At 41.9% G+C, this 17,815-nt stretch overlaps 1 protein-coding gene across 1 annotated transcript in view; it reads left to right on the top strand.

Annotated features, from left to right (window-relative positions):
- Positions 1-17,815, top strand: part of GRB14 (growth factor receptor bound protein 14) — a 1,091,974-nt gene that overhangs the window by 249,217 nt on the left and 824,942 nt on the right. The window contains exon 2 of the mRNA XM_069616312.1: positions 523-679. Within this exon, the coding sequence (XP_069472413.1) occupies positions 523-679 (157 nt within the window). The remainder of the gene's footprint in view (positions 1-522; positions 680-17,815) is intronic.

Here is a 17,815-nt window from a genome sequence, read left to right on the forward strand (position 1 = left end):
AAAAACAGGGTTTTACTCCTGATGAAAGTTCCAGATTCCATTCCTTGAGAACTGAAACATGTTGAGAAATGACTGCATAATGTTAATACAGTGAGATAAAATTGATGCAATGAACAAAAACTGTTTATGTGAAAAAAAACTAGAAACTAACAAAGTATATAATCTTTGGTTGATATGATACCCTGGCCACAGAGGTGGCAGTGTTTGGCAAACTGACTGACTGATACATTATCTAACTAATAAGTTATGTATCCAAACTTTGATGTTTTATGTGATTTTAGAAAATGGATTGCACAATGAATATTGTTTAAATGTTAAACCACTAGAAGTAGTCCCCCTTTCAGTGCTCTTTTCCTAACCTCTCAGACTTGCCTCTATCTCCGTTATCTCATATATAAATCTCATATATAAATACAAGCAACATGACAAGAAGCAAACTTGATTTGCGACAAACTGTTTTATCAATATACAAAATTCACTGCTAATTGTGTCTAAAAACTTTACACTTTTTCTCTTCTACAGGTCATTAAGGTTTATAGCGAAGACCATACAAGCAGAGCTTTGGAAGTACCTAATGACATATCAGCTAGAGATGTGTGCCAATTATTAATTCTGAAGAACCATTATATTGATGATAGCAACTGGACTCTCTTTGAACATCTTCCTCACATAGGCCTAGGTAAGAAGTTAATATTAATTCAGCATTAACATTTTTAAGGGGTTTATCACTGTATGATCCAAGTTGACGTCAATGTAATTTCATCATGTCAATGTTTGTATGAGCTTGTAGCAGCATCTGAATCTGGTCTGTTTAGCAGTTTCAGAGAGATCATCTTTAAAGAGACTGGAAAGAAGATGACTTAAATAACTGCTATTAATAATGGACACTCAAGGGAAAAGGAAGACAGAGACATTAGAAACTGTATTTAATGATATTGACAATATGTACAATAAAACCAAGGAAAACAAAGAATTTCGCCTTCACGTTATCTTATATATTATCTCTGGATGCCAGATTGCTGGTCTCTTGGCACTTATAACACATACTGGATTTACCAGTTAGCTACATGCGATTTTATAAACTAAAAGGTGTTCATGTGCAGTAAGTTGGGAGATAGGTGATAGGGTTGTCTATAAAATCATCGACTTGGAATCGTATTCCTTGTTTATAGAATTAATATTGCACAATAAATACTTGAATTTCATTTGGTTGTTGTTGAGAATGGTTTAAAGTACACAAAGGGAAAGGGCATGCACTATTGACCTGGATCAGTACATGCAGGCTGGAATAACTCATTGCTATTCGAATATTGTTATTGTCTGGGTCTTGTGCTTGAGACTGATAATGCCCATTTAAACACTGCATCTTACATTCCTGTTAGGGAGAATAATTTTGTGATTGTTAAATGGTCAACAGAGCCAATGGCTCTCATTACAACCCTGGCGGTAACATTGCTGGGAAAATTGGCACGGCTGCCGCTAGGGTCGTTTTTTTTCCGGCGCCTGGCAATGGGGAATTACAGCCCCCGGCGGTCCCGGTAACTGCTGGGAATGTCAGAATTGTGAATATTCCTTAACACGAAAAACTCTGTTATTGTATTTCACAATGTTATGGACAATCCTCATTTATGGAAGAAATGTAAGTGTGCATGTTTTTGTCATGTATTTACTATCTAAAATATTATTATTATATGATGTGAATTGAATGAAACACCTGGCCAAATATTATAACTCACTATTTTCAATTATTTTTTAATATGTTCACATTATAAATGGAACAATCTGTGATATGTCAAAAGATTTAAAAAGTTGGTTAGAATGACAGACAGCAATAATTTTACATCAGCAATAATTTTGGCTATGATGTTTCAGAACCTGGATCAACATCTCCAAGCACATCAAGAAAGATCCCCCATCACACACTGCAGCTTCAGTGCCACCCCTTCTCCCCATCCCACTATTCTACCATACAATCCCCTTCCATCTAGAATAAGGTGCTATATGGCTCCCTGGAATATATTGAACTACAGTAACCCATGCAGAAGAGAAGGAAGAATAGTTCAGTAGTCATGCACAGGCCTTGATTCATGGAATTATTTGCGTGTAAAACAGGGATTTGCGTGCCATTCTGCTCCCTGTTTGACGAATGGGAATTTGCAGGCAGAATGGTAACAGTCCACTACAATTTCATTAGACAGGTCAGGCATATTAATCAAGCTATGTTTTAAAATGATTATCATTCACATTAAAGGGTGCCTACAGGTACAATGGAAATTAATATGATAAATGATTGATGTAAAAGCAAGAAATAATTCAATAACACGGTTAGGAAAACTAAAACAAAAGTCTTGGAAAAAACATTAAGACCTGCTGTACATGACAGACACTGGTCTAGCACATGTGGACGAATGATGGGTTAATGAAATATACATGAACTCTCACAGCAATTGAACTGTGCTATTCACAGACCGATATGAACCTAAGTGACTAGGCCACACTTACTGTTTAGTAGCTGTGCATACTGAATGTGATTTAAGATGCAAAACACAATGTGAGGAAATATTGATTTATTTAAAAGAATATCATTTAAATGGTTCATTAATAGTTCTAGCAGTGGAAACTCATGCTGTGTTAATGGAGACATGCTTATAATGTCATTTCATAATAATAAAAAATAACAATTGGGATTTACATAGCGCTACGAACCCTCAGGTATCTGAGCGCTGCATATTATTACCCACAGTGTGTGGTGCTACTTTATCAACCTCGGAAGGATGAAAGGCTGAGTTTGTCCCTGCTGGGATTTTAACCTTCATCGGCAGGCTCTGCACTGATGTCAAAGTGAGTGCTCTACTCCCTGTGCTATCTGACCCTTATTTATTGGGTATTTATAATGCGCATATGCAGCCAAATAGTGTTTCAAGGCACATCAAGACAAGGAAGGGGGAGGTACAGGGAGAAAAACAAACAATAACATTCCTACTAGATCTTGAAGCATTCAGAACGGGCAAGTGCCGTAACAAGAATGCCGGGGAAGGGTTGTACACCGAGGAGTGCATCCACTCTTGAATGTTCAACAAGGGCTCATGCTCAGTCAGAAGTTCGGGGGGTGATGCATGAGAGTGCGAAATAAAGCAAAGAAAAAAGGGGGTCGCAGGCCCCAGGAACAACTCCTTACCTTCAGGCATGATGGAAAATGCCTTAAAGCAGTGGATGCACCGACGAGTGCATCCACGGTAGGATGTTCAACAAGGGCTCAGGCCCAGTCAGACGTTCGGAGGCGCAGGAAGAGACAGAAGAAAGTAGGTGGGGGTGGGAGAAGGGAAGAGCATGGCATGAGAGTGCCAAAGAAAGCAAAGAATAAAGGGGGTTGCAGGCCTCAAGAACAACTCACTTTCAGCCATGATGGAAAAATGCCCTAAAGCAGTGGGTGCACTGAGGAGTGCATCCACACTAGTTTGTTCAACATGGGCGTAGGCCCAATCAGAGGATCGGGGGGCGCTGCAGGATGAAGGGTCACAGGGCCTGATTCATGGAAATGTGCACAGAAATCCTGCTTGGGCCGCGTGCTGAGAAGGACACTGCACGAGCCTGCACGCAGAAAGAAAAATGCGTGCGCCACATATTCCTAGAATGCACAGTGCAAAGTAATTGTATTCGCAAATCACACCCAGAATGCCCCTGACACCCCACACGCAAAGCATGAACAGCCAGAACAGCTACCTTTGCGCACTCCCCCGGACTAGAACACACGCACCCTTCAAATAGTGTGTGGGGTCCCCGTAAGCATGCCGGTGCTTCAGGGACCCTGCGCAGGGTCCTCCATGACCACATGCGACCCCACCTGCATGATGAAAATCTTATGCATAACTGTACTTACGCCTGCCTTTGTGTGGTGTATTGTATGATGGACTTGCGCGGCCATATCCCAGCCAAGATGCTGCACGATTGAATCCATGAATACATCTTGTGCTGTGCAATAGTGGGCGTGCAAGGGACTCCCTGCAGGATTGCCCTTGGTACACCCACTTTTGCACAAGTTCTTCCCCATTTTTGGTGTTCTACCCCCTTCCCAGCCCTCTGGACAAGCCATGCCCACTCTTCGGCTTGGAGTCTTGCACAAGGCCCTTGACGGCTCACACAGAAGTGCCGAGCCAGGGCAAACTCCATGTAAGTCAAGGAAAAGTGCTGCACATTTGATTCCATGAATCCACAAAGGCGGATTTGCACGTAGTTGCGTGCACAAGTACACTATTTTCTGCATTGATAATTCCATGAATCAGGCCCACAGTTTGAGTTTGAGGGCAGCGGGGTTGGCAAGAAGACCCCATCAGAAATAGGTTCCAAGCATGCTGGATAAACCATCAGCTTCCTTATTTAATTAAGAAGCTTCTTTCATAAACCAGTTTGGTGCTCATCTCTGGCGGGTTTCTGAAAAAAGAAAAACTAAACTAGTGACTTTTTGCCACACCTATGCCATAAAACGCATGACTGTCCGTAAACCTGCATTGCTCTGGTAAGAGAAACTAACAAGTCACCCACATTTCCATAAATTCAAGTCAGGGATCCAGCCATGCATTCATTTAGTAAAATCCACTGCAAAATGAAAAAGAAAAAAGAAAACACTTTACTCAGTGTTTGCAGTCGACATCATCATCTGCATCACACTTCCGAGTTAGGAAAGTTCGGAAGAGTTTTCCTTCAAATAAAGTGGTGAGGTTTGGGTATTCTTCTATAAGACCTTTAATTTTCAAGTATCCACAGAGGTAGGAGTATTCCGTGTACACATTCTGCATCACCACTTCCTCATCGTAAGCGTTGCTCTTGCTCGTCTGATGGGGAATCGTACAAAAATGTCAACCTGGGAATTGCGATCGCCGAAAATGCTGACTTTTTTTTTAACCCCCCCTTGCACCACATATAAATTTTGGGGGGGTTAGAGTATAATATTAATATGGGGGGGTAGCAGGTGTCTCCCCCTGCATATATATGTGGTGTAAAAGGATACAAAAAAGAATTGCCAAGTTCGGCCATCGCAATAATCACATAGATCCGTCTGATGATCTTGGTACTTGGCGCAGCTGTACAACAGAGACACAGTCACCCCAGGTTGCTGCATATTTATTGGTTGCGGGCAGGGGTGTTGGTAGGTCTGGATAAGATCAGGGGCTAAGCTAATGTCGGGACTGGTGGGATTTGGGGCTACCTATAGCCTTTACGTTGTAGTCCCTGAGCTTCTATCTGCGGCTAAAACCAAAAGACACGGGCTATAGCCCCCTCAGGCCCACCCCAGCCGTGGTATGAGAGAATCCACGGACCAAGGTTCCATGTGCAAAGGCATGGACAGGCCGGGACTGGAAGAATGCAGGGCTTCCTCGCCAGTCACTGTGCTCTCGCGGCTGCCCCTGTTGCCTCGCAGCGCTTACACAGCACGAAGTAAGGATAATTCTGCTCAACATGGCATAGTAGGCAAGGAGGAGTCAGTGAGACAAACCAGTATTAGGGTTGATGTGCAGTGGATGAATTACAATAGTCTCATAGTATGGGTTTATTTTATCACAAAATACATTAGCGAGAGATTGGAGATTGTAATGGGACAGTAAATATTATTCTAAAGAGGAGGAGGATTTTACTTTTTTTAAGTGCTTCTGCATTTATTTCCAGCGAGAGAGATCCTGTTCCTTGGGTTTCTGCAGTAGATTGGTCAACAAGAGGCTAAGATTGCATTCGTCACTGCAATAATGACAAAATCATTTTTAGATTTTTGTTTACTCTTTAATAAATATGGCGCCAGCCTCTTGAGAGGAGTCTAAATTTCCTTCCTCGCTTTGCTCGAATGGATCAGTCACAAAGAGAGTAAAATGTCAGCTTCCATGAAATTACCCCTCTTCTGATTCTCTGGCACCTTTTCCTCCAGGACAGACCAGACGGATTTACCAGCAATGCCAAAGGATGGCTCACTGCATTTATTCTAGTAGCAAAGAAAATCTTCATGTTTGGTCACATTCCCAGAACCGCATCCGAGTACAGTGGTCCCTGTTTTCAAAAAGTTTTGCGATACTGATTCAGGCTGCTGAAGACTGATACATTCTACTAGCATGTCGTCTTTCTTGAAAGGAGAGAATATTGGCATTTCAGGGAGTTGTTTAACTTCCCATCACTGATATTTTTATCTGTTTTAACTTGAAATCCAATTCCCCCCCTTTTTAAGGCTTTAAACCACAACAATTATTGTGCTGTTCGTTGGATTGGTTTGCTTCTCTTTTTTCAAAAAAGGAATTAGCGTTGCAAGCAGCCATCTTGTACACACCTTTCCCACAATCTCTTTGTGCAATCTAGGACTCCTAAAGGCACAGGAAGTCCTCCAATTCGCCCGAGTCCAGTCATAGGAGGCAGAGCCAAAAAGGACAGAGTTTTGTCTTGTTTGCAGAGGAGATTGGTTTTACACAGAATGCTTTATCTTCCCATCCGGAGGTGTTTTTATCAGTTTAAACCTGACATCTGATTTGTGTTGTTAGTTGGGTTGGAATTATTTCCTTCTCTCATTTAAGCTTTTGGCAAAAAAATGCAATTTGCTTTGGAAGCAGCCATCATATACACCCTCCTCCCCAACAACTGTGTAATCCAGGCCTCTTAAAGGCCCAGAACGTCCCCTGATCTGTATTGTCACCAGTCCTAGGAGGCACAACCAAAACAAAGAGGGGTTTGGCTTGTCTGGTGAGGAGATTGGCATTGCAAGGAGCTGTTTGTCTTCCCATCCCTGAGGTGTCTTGATATGATTTTACCTTGAGCTCTGGTATCCCTCTTTTTGAGGCTTTAAAAAGAAAGGATTGTGTTGTTAGTTGGATTGGAATTGTCTCATTCTCTTTTTTAATCTTTTTCCAAAAACAGAATTAGAGTTCCAAGCAGCCATTTTTTACACCTCCCTCCCACAATCTCTTTGTTCAATCTAGGACTCCTAAAAACTCAGAAAGTCCCATGATCCCTGTCCTCTCGAGTCATGGCAGTCAGAGCCAAAAAGGGCGTTTGTTCTTGTCTGGAGAGGAGATTGGTATTACAAGAAGCTGTTTGTCATCCCTGACATATTTTAATCTCCTTTAACTTGAAATCTGATTTCCCTCCTCCTTTTTAAGGCATAAGAACACCAAGAATTGTTTGTTGAATTTGAACAGTTTCCTTCTCTTTTTAAGCTTTTTGCAAAACATTGCAAGCAACCATTGAGCACATTCTTTTCCCAGAGGACCTTTGTGTATTACAGTCCTCCTATGGGCCCAGGTAGTCACCTGGCACAACCCCCAGCCCCATTTCTGTAGTTAATTTAAGGCAGCCTTTCCCAGGCAGCTGGCAAAGTGCAAACGCTAAGAATGCCTCCTGTATGCATGTTCACCTGGCCTCCAAGCCCTGCTCTAAAACACCATCTACCTGTAGCCATTGGATCTGTATAGCATTAAGTTATGGGATAGTGTTATCAATAATGTACCACTGTGAAATGTACCCACTTTTATAGTTTGCCACTGTACTATTTAGCCACTTTGATTGTTTGCCATTTTTAGATTGTGCCACTTTGATAATTCACCACTGGATATTAGGCATTTTTGCTAGTTTGCTACTGTGATATTTTGCCACGTGGGTTGTTTTATAATGTGATATTTTGCAAAGTTGCTAATTTACCACTGTGATTCTTGCAACTCTCATAATTCACCAGTGGGATATTTTTCCACCCTGACAATTTAGTGCAGTTACATTTTCCAGCAAATTTATTTTGCAACTTTTATAATTTTGCCATTTTGACACCTTGCAGTGTGATACTTTTCAACTGCGATATTTTGTCACTTTCATAATATGTAACTAATATATTTTACCACATCAATAATTGGTCACCCCTGTGATATTCCACCACTCCTAAATGTACCAATATAATATTATCCCACTTTGATAGTTTGCCGCTCTAATATTTGCCACATTGACATTTCACCACTTTGATCGTTTAGCAATTTAATATTCCCCACTTTGACAGTTTGCCACTTTGGCAATGTACCATTTGTAATTTACCAGTGGCACACTTCCAGCCTTTATAGTTTGCAACTGGGAACATTCCAACTTGTATACTTTGCCACTGGGATTTCAGGCCAGTGGGATACTTTGCGATTCTGATCATTTCAAATGTTAACATAACCCCTGAATTCAATACTTACTTGTTGGACTCCAAATATTGCTAGAACAAGTCTTTGATAAATTCTCCCTGACAGCTTCACTTTGATATTAACTCAATGTTGACAAGCCAAATCATCACACACTTTGCTATAACCGGCCAACTAAATAGGAGCACACCCATTCATGCAGTATGATCTGTTCCCAGTAACCAATGTAAACACAAGGCACTCAGAAGAAAAACAACAGGCACCCTACAACGCAGAGTCAGCCGTCTCAGATCACATCTCCCAATATGCGAACCGTCCCCAAAATGCCTCACTCACAGAAAGGCTGCTAAACAAAAACCACTCATAAAGGTGCATGCACAAGCAAAGAAAGCCAGAGAGTGCAACAATCTACTTCATGGAACCTCAATACTTTGGGAAATCACATGCAAAACCTCCCCAAAGAACAAAGCACTTTCCCGACATTGCGACCACAATCACATTATGCCTACAAAGCTACACAAGTAGCCAATTTAAGAAGTCACACCCATGATTGGAGAGAAGAATAAACCTCCAGCAAGAAATGTTCAAGAGAAGTGACCCACCTGAACACTTCTTTTATCATCATGGACTGGAAACATAGCAGAAGACTAACGCACAAAATCACATGCACCTGCAAAAGTGACATTGACCCTACACACAACCCCCTCAATCTTGCAAGGAAGAACCAGGAACAACAAAGGTCGCCCACTCAACACTCGATATAAAATCAATCAATGGATCAAATGACCAGAGGAACCAAGGGGCAATCACCCCACTGATGCAACCCCTAATGGTTGAACAGAACCTGGAAAACAAGAAGATTCACTTCAACCTTATCACTGACCAATCAATGTTGAAACATAGCATATGTTGAATCCACCACTGAGGAAATACACAAACTCCTCAGTGAGGTATGAACTAATATGCTTTTATTTACAGAAACCTGGATAATTGAACTCTGTGAGTACTTGCCCATGAATCTGTCCCTAGCAACTTCAAACTCAGGCAAGCCAACCAAGAACAAAAAGAGGGGGCGGCCTAACCATAGCTTACAAAAACATCTATGAATTACAGCAGCACCATCACTAAAAATCTAGGACTGTGAATTACTCATCCTCCACCTAGAACCGGACCATAAAACCAATCGATTCCTCCTACTCATTTACAGACCATTCACATAAAATGTGACTTTCACAGAGAAATGTACAGACAACATAAACAGCCTTTTAGTAGCAAACACACACCTGATCATTGTAGCCAACTTTAACACTGGTTCTAAGAGGAAAATAGCAATTCTACCAAATCACTAACCTTTCACTTAGCCAGCATGCACCTACAACAAATGATGAATTGGGCAACCCATGCTGTCGGACATATATTGGACATACTTTTCTGCAAATAACTTCTTATAACCACAATCTCTAGAGCGACCACCTTATGATTCCTTTTGTGATTAATGCTCTCGTGTGAGTACTGACTGTGACACCAATCACTAAAAGAAACTGTCCAAGCACAGCAGATCGCAAAACCATATTGGAATCAAGAAAACAACATAACTCTCTCATCAAGACATTTCCAACAGAATAAATAATGAAGATGCTCATAAAATGGATCAGAGGAGCCCTAGCTTCTGTAGGACCAATACCACTCTTCACCCCCTTCCAAAAAATAATGGCCACAACAGGGTTTATCATTCACCTCAGAACTTTGCAGAAAACAAAATGGAAATTAGAACAAGCATGGATTACACATTATAAACAACAGGATAACATTGTCACCAAAAACAGACAACACTCTATAAAACCAAAGAGATCCCAAAAGCGAGCAATTAACTGAAAGAGATGTTAAACATCATTAAAGAGATAAGAAACCCAGCAACATGTAATAATGTCCTCACTCCATTGCAGAAACTCTATGACAACCTCACAAACCACTTTAAAAAAAACAAAGTCAGAAAAGTCATTATCCCTATGCTTAAGGACATAAGCAACAATATCATCATGGATGCATCCACAGAACCAGCCACAATAGTGGTCTGTTCTGCAGCAATCATAGACAACTTTGCTTAACTGCTAAGACAAAGCATCACATCCATCTCCCAAGGAGCACATGAAACCCTCATTGGAAACAGGAAACATCCCCAGGAGCTTCAAAATAGTCTACATGTAACCCCTTATCAAGGGTCCCACAGGAAGCACAGGCAGCCCTATCAACTACCAGCTAATATCAAACATCTCTTACTCTGCCAAACTCCTAGAAAGTTAAATATATGGACAAATCCTAACATGTGGAAACCAACCGTCAACTGGACCAGGTTTCAGACTTATGAGAGGGATTGAATCAGCACTACTCTCCATCTGGGACAACCTAAATATTCAGTCAGATTCCAACACCACCTCACACTGATACTTTCAGCAGCTTTTGACAGTGTCAACCATGCAACCCTCATCAAAAGAATAGAAGAAACAGGGGTAAACAAAGTTGCTCTGCAATAGATAACATCCTTTCAGACAGAAAGAACAGAAACCACCTGGTTAACCCTTGAAGTGTAACCTCATGTATACTCACATGTCATGTTCCACAATACTCATCCCTCTCACCACTACTCTTCGGCATGTACACGACTCCTCTCCTTAAGCTCATCAAATGACACAGGTTAACATGCTACAACTATGGATATGACTTTAAAATAATCTACAAAATCGCCACCAGCAAGGACATAGAGCAAACCCTCATCAATGGCCTTTCACAAAATGATACACAAAGAGATACAAAAACATTACGTTAACCTGGATAAAACTGAAATCATAATCACGCCCAACAACCCTTCTATCCAACTGCCCATACCACAGCCTATGAAAATGGGAACCAGGTCAGAAGTCTAAAAAGTGGTTAAAAGTCTCAGAATCATGATGATCGATGAGCTAACACTGAAATCTTAAGTTAACACAGTAGCAAAGAAATGTTTCTTCCACCTACAATGTATCAGGAAAATATAACCCTTTCTCCTATTTCCTCATAGAACACTCATCATTATCTGACTTCTCATGCCTGACTATCTCACCAAAAAACTACAACATATCCAGAACACAGCAGCAAGTCTCCTAAAGCTCAACAAGAGAGAACACATCACACCAGCATTAAGATCACAATAGTGGCTACCATCAAGAAGATCATCATTTTCATCATCATCAAATGGCTGTTATTCGACTATTTGTCATTTGCCAAATACACTTAAGAATCACATTTACAGCTAAATAGTAATATATATCAATTGATACAGAGTGTGAAGTTGAATGATTATAAAACACAATGGGACCATGTCTACACGTTATTACAGGCGGTAATTCTTTGAGATGTTCTGTCTGTTATAATTATAGATGACCTGGACAAAAGCAGTGTAAGTCACAAAGAGGTGACTGAGCAGAAATAGCGACTGAGGACAGAGTAAGTCTACAAATCCTGTGGCTAGTCCATGTCAATGTGCAAAACCCGCAAAGTAAAACATTAATTTCACAAATCCATAAGCAACATTAAAAAAGGGTTAAATACAATTCCTGGAAATATTAGTTCATAATATTTTTCAAAACACTCGGCATTTTCTACATGGGCATGAAGCAGAATTCCTACAAGAAATTAATCGTCATCTGCAGACCAAGCAGAACCCTGAGGTCTAGCAATGACATAAGCTTAGAAACATTGTTCAAAAATGAAATATGGTGGATCAGCATTTTCAAGCATCTCAGTGAAACTCTGGAACACCTTCCCAAAGGGAATACGCACAGTAAAGGAACACCTGTCCTTCAAGAAAGCAGTAATAACATGGCTGTTTAATATGACGAGCTTAATTGAAAAACATAGGACATTGCCAAAGAGAGTCCACTGCGCACTTAACCCAAAAACATAAAGATTGTACTCTCTTTTGCCCACTAACTCATACTAAAATCCTCCATGCTTCCTTAAACATACCACACACCAACCAACTATCTAGAAACAATGTTCAAAAATGAAATATGGTGGATCAGCATTTTCAAGCATCTCAGTGAAACTCTGGAACACCTTCCCAAAGGGAATAAGCACAATAAAGGAACACCTGTCCTTCAGGAAAGCAGTAATAACATGGCTGTTTAATATGACGAGCTAAATTGAAAACCATAGGCCATTGCCAAAGAGAGTCCACTGCTCACTTAACCTAAAACCATAAAGATTGTACTCTCTTTTGCCCACTAACTCATACTAAAATCCTCCATGCTCCCTTAAACATACCACACACCAACCGACTGTCTAGCACACACACAACACATATAACACCACCACATACTGACACCAAACAGCATAACTTAACACATCCTCCAATAAAGCGAACAATCTCAGCATCGTCAATGCATCCTTATAACATGGCCATAAAAGGCCTCCCATACAGATGAAAATACTGTACACACCCACCAACCCTGACCACCTAGAAGCAACATTAGCCACTAAACCTTTTCCCGCCTATCCAAAAAAAGATGAATTCAGCAGCCTGGTGAGCAAAAGCAGCAGAGCCAGTTCCCCAGCAGATCTCTGCCCACCAGATGTCGACAAAGCCATCCTCCCCCAACGAACACTGGCAGAATACTACATCAACCTCTTCAACCTCTCGCTAGCAACAGCATAAACTCCACAAACCTTCATATTGGCCTACATAAAACCACTCCCTAAAGATACATCAGGAAAAGTGAAAGACCTTAACAACTACCAAACAATCTCAAATATACCATAGTCGGCAAAGCTACTAGAAAGCTACGTCTACGAGCAAACCTGTGAATACATGAAAAACAACCAGCTGCTAGATAAGGCCCCTGAGAGGATCAAAAACTTTGCTACTCTCTATCTGTGCTTTAAATGAAAATGTTGCAAGCACATACCGCTGAAGTACCACTTGCTGGTAGGGGATGGAAAAAAAGACAGCTTGATTTTAAAGAACGTAATGGACGCTTAGTGGAAGATAATGTGTGCAGAGGCACTTATAACACAGTGGTAAATATACTGTAGAAAAAGTTTTCATACCTCCAGTTTATGGTGCTGGGTGCGCATGTGGAGGCATGTGGATGCACAAATCTTGCAATCTTTTACTGAACTTTCTACTGCACGTGCTTTTGAGTGACAGGACACTTATTTTGTGACGGTAACTATGAAGTGTTGTGCAGAACTGACAGTGTTAGATACTAACGTCTTGGATGGCATTGGTGGAATCGTGTGTGTATTTACCTGTACCCAATGAGGTAGTGATGGACAAAAGATAGTGGAAAGGGAAGAAGGACTGCTCCTGCTTTACTGGGGTGTGGCCCTTGCAAGAACTACATGTGCCACAATGTGCGCTTCTCACCATGCTGTCCCATAGACATGGGAGTTTGGGGATTATCCAATCAGTTACTGTGGGTGTGGTTCACAGGAAGGGGTGGTCATACTTTTGTACATTACTCTGCATAGTGACCTGGCTGACATGGCAAAACGCATTGTCTTGACTTTGGGTGATGCCTTCGTGATGGATCTGCACAAGTATGCCCTGCAAAGACACTTTGATTGCAATTTCGGTTTGGAAGGAGTGGGCGCATTGTGGAACGCTGTGTACGAGCGCAGTTTTGCGAACATGCATGCACTTTGCAAAGACCTGGCCAATTTTGCTACTGCGGATTTCATGGTAATCCACTATGCCGGCATGCATATTTAGGTTTGTTCCGTCAACTGAAGAGGTTGCTAAATCTAGTGAAGAGGCTTTTTCCCACTGCCAAGGCGCTTTTCTCATCCATAACACCACGAAGAGTATGGGACAATGCTCCTGGAAGTTGTTCCGAGCCAGCGGCAGGAAGGTGTCTCATCAACATAAGTTGTAAACTTTTTTGTCCGCTGGTGGGATGTTCTTCTGCAACAATTACCTCATTATTTGTGTAAATGATGAGTTTTTCCAAGCAAATGGCATTTCGTTGTTACCCATTGGTAATGTTGCTTTGTTTGCCTGTCTTCAAGATGCGGTGAAGAGTTTACTGTAACACCGTGAGCATAAGAAAACACAAAATCAAATAAAAAACGAAAAAAGGTGTTTCTCTGCAAGCATCTAAAAAAAAACAAAGGCTCTTTTCAGAGCCGCCCCTTACAACAAACTCCCCCTACCTGGTTGCAAGTTATTCCCCCACGCCCACACGTAGCACGAAAGCCACATAAAGGGATTTTGAGGATGGCGATTGTGGGATTGTCCAATCAGGTGCTCAGGTGTGTGTAGCACAAAAAAGGGCGGCAATAGGAAGAAGGACTGCTTCTGATTTACTGGGGCGCGGTCCTCACAGTACTTGGGGAAGCGCACGTGCAACAATCTGCGCTTCTCACCATGCTGGCCAATGGAAATGGTACTGTGCGGATTGTCCAATCAGGTGCTCAGGGTGTGCGCTACAGGAAAGGACAGCAATAGGATGAAGATCTCCTCCTGCTTTACTGGGGCACGGCCCTCTCTGTATTTGGGGAAGTGCACGTGCGCCATTCTGCCCTTCTCACCATGCTGGCCAGTGGAAATTGGACTATGGGGATTGTCCAATCAGGTGCGCATCACATGAAAAGTTGGCAATATTTGTTTTAATTACTCTGTGTAGTGAGGGTGGCAGGCAGAGATGGCGAGACGCACTGTCTTAATATTCGGTGATGCCTTTGTGGAAGATTTGTTCCAGTATGCCGTTGAAAAAGGAATTCATAGCAATTTCGTTTTGGAGGGACTGGAGGCTTTGTGCTGCTGTGGTGATGTGTGCAGTTTTGGCACTGTGCTTGCAGTATGTCGACGAGTGTCCACTTTAGCTAGCGTACATGGTGTGGTCGTGCTCTATGGAACGTTCCATTTGGGTTCCATTGCTTGTTCTCATGTGTACTCTCAACTGAAGGAGGTGATGAAAGCAGTGAAGAACATTTTTCCTACTGCCAAGGTGCTTTTCTCATGTATACCACCAAGACAAGTATGGAACTATTCCAATGGCTCCTGTCGCCAGCCAGAGGTCAGAAGGGGTCTCATCAACAGAAGCATGTGTGACTTATTGAGTGCTGTTGGGATGTTCTCCTGTGAGAATCAGAACATTGGTTCTCTATATATAAAACTTTTCAAAGTAAATGGCATGTCTTTGTCGATTAGTGGCAATGACATTTTGTTTCACAATCTACAGGCTACACTGAAGACCCTATTGTAAGAATGTGAGCTGATGTACAAAACACAAAAATACTTATAAAAATGAAAAAAAGGTGTTTCGGTGGCAGCACCTTTAAAAAAAACAAAAAAAGGCTATTTTCAGAGCCGCCACAACTAACAACATCCCCTACTCTGGTTGAAAGTTATTCCCCCACTCCAGCGTGCACACATCATTAAAGGTTTGCGGACATCATGATGGTTGAAAGGTTGCCCGTGTTACATACGCTCTTTTTGCAGATGACGGCCATAGAAATGGGCTATGGGATTGGTCAATAAGGTTTCTGGGTGTGGTGTGTACACACAGACTGTGGTACACAGTGTATTTGTCGAAAGAAATGCAGGCGCTTATGACTGTGTGTTTCACGAGCAAAGTGTGCAGGTTTTGGGGGAGTTCGGAATACATTGATTGAAAGTGAATGGAAAACACTTTGCAGTGGCTGCTCATTTTGGATTCTATCATGTGGATGTGTAGTGCTCTGGAGTACCTACAATGAAGTGACTGATTTTGGTTTGTGTGTGGTCTGTGACACTTTGGTGACGCGCGATCATGGCAACATTATTGTTGGTCATTGTGGAGGGAAAATTGCACAGCATGCTACATGAGTTTCAGTGCTGTTTGAGATGAAGGAGGTACTTGCCCAGGTGATGGGCCTGTTTCCGATCTCCTGCATAACTTTCTATAGCATTAAGCAGACACCATTGTGGCTGCATTATTTTTCATTTTGGTATGCAAATGGAGAAAGCATGGTACATTGCAAAGAAGTCTATTTGTTCCTTTCTGCTACATGAGCCAATGGCGTACTTCACAGATCGGAATATGACGTTTCACAGCACAAACAGTTTTCCCCACTAATAACGTTCATCATACTATTCCTGCCAACTGAAGAATAATCTCCCTTCACCAACTTGTTTTCACTGAAGTTGATAGGTTTTTAGTAGGCCACTGTAACCAGACCCTTCCTTTAGCATTGTTTTTTCATTAAAGGGGATAGGTTTGTAATAGTGCAACTTAACCATAACGCCCCTTTAACAATGTTTTGTGTTAGTGAATATATACATATATATATATATATATATATGGTTGATTTGGGTAAATAAATTAGTTAATGTTTTTGGGTGGGGGATTGCAGGGGTTTTGGATTGGGCAGGGATTTGCGGGGGCGTCCAAATTGACCTTTTATATTCGGTCAATTCACCCGCAAGCAATTCGGACATGGTCAATTCGTATACAACCCACACAGACTAGCACCTTTAATTTCCAATCACTGTTCTGAGTCATTTAAATTTGGTCCTCACAAATATTTTGGATCATTAAAGGTCTGCTAGGGCTTTATGTAACATCCCACTTTCAAGCCAAATGTCAGTACCTACTGATGTAATTTATTTTACCATTCAGGCCTGCCAGCGCCCAGCCTCCTGCTCTGGCCACTCACCACAAATAAATTACTTGGCTAGGATATGTTTCCTGGCTTCTTTTATTTCAATGGCACTGATTTTTAAAATGTACTTTTTGCTACCTTATAAACTCTTGCTACACAGGAACATTGCACTTACTCCTGTTAGATTTCAAAAATCAACACCATGGGCCTCATTACGAGGTATGCCGGTAGCCATGCCGCTATTGGCGGCATGGCTGCCGGCAAAACCGCATCCGTGTCCGTGTCCTCGGAATGAGGACTTACCGGACCATTCCGAGTTCGGATGGCCCGGTAATTCCTCACTCGAGGACACGGACACGGTTCATCCCCATTGCCATTTCAGCCCCCATAGGGCTGAATGGGAATGGGAGAGGGAGTAAACAACGGGCCATTACGAGATGGCCCGTTGTTTGCTCCCTCTTCCCCTCGCGGGACCCGGTATGCACGCCTGGTTTTCCCAGGCGTGCTTAACGTGTCCCGCGAGGGGACCTCGTAATGTGGCGGAACGGGATGAACGGCGCCGCAGCCTTTTACGGCGCCGTTTAACCCGTTCTGCCAGGGTCGTAATGAGGCCCCATTACTTTTGTATTAACTCTACACAATCTTATTTCTCTTGACACCTCCCTGACTTTCAAGGTTTCAGCGAACAGTGGCACTTTAACAATGCATCAACAACCTGCCATGTATATATTCCATATTGATTGTCTGTTTTTATGCTGTTTTATTATGGATTCAGCACCATATGTTATGTGATTTAATATGTAAATGATAAAGACCAATTGATTTTATTATCCTTGACCTAGCCTAACCCCTCATTTGGGCTCCCATATTGATGGTTACTTACTTTGCTTGATTCTTCTAGCATCTTGCCCCGCGTTCCCCCCATCCCGTTGTTTACTTGTTTAGTTACTCCCCAGGGTTTATGCGGTAGGGGACGCCTATCCTTGATGAAGCACTACAATGAATAGCCTGTTAACAATGCACTTGTCTTGAATCAAAAACAGAAGGCT

The sequence above is a fragment of the Ambystoma mexicanum genome, chromosome 9, assembly GCF_040938575.1.
Source record: "Ambystoma mexicanum isolate Mex_15411 chromosome 9, UKY_AmexF1_1, whole genome shotgun sequence".
Classification (NCBI taxonomy): Eukaryota; Metazoa; Chordata; class Amphibia; order Caudata; family Ambystomatidae; genus Ambystoma; species Ambystoma mexicanum.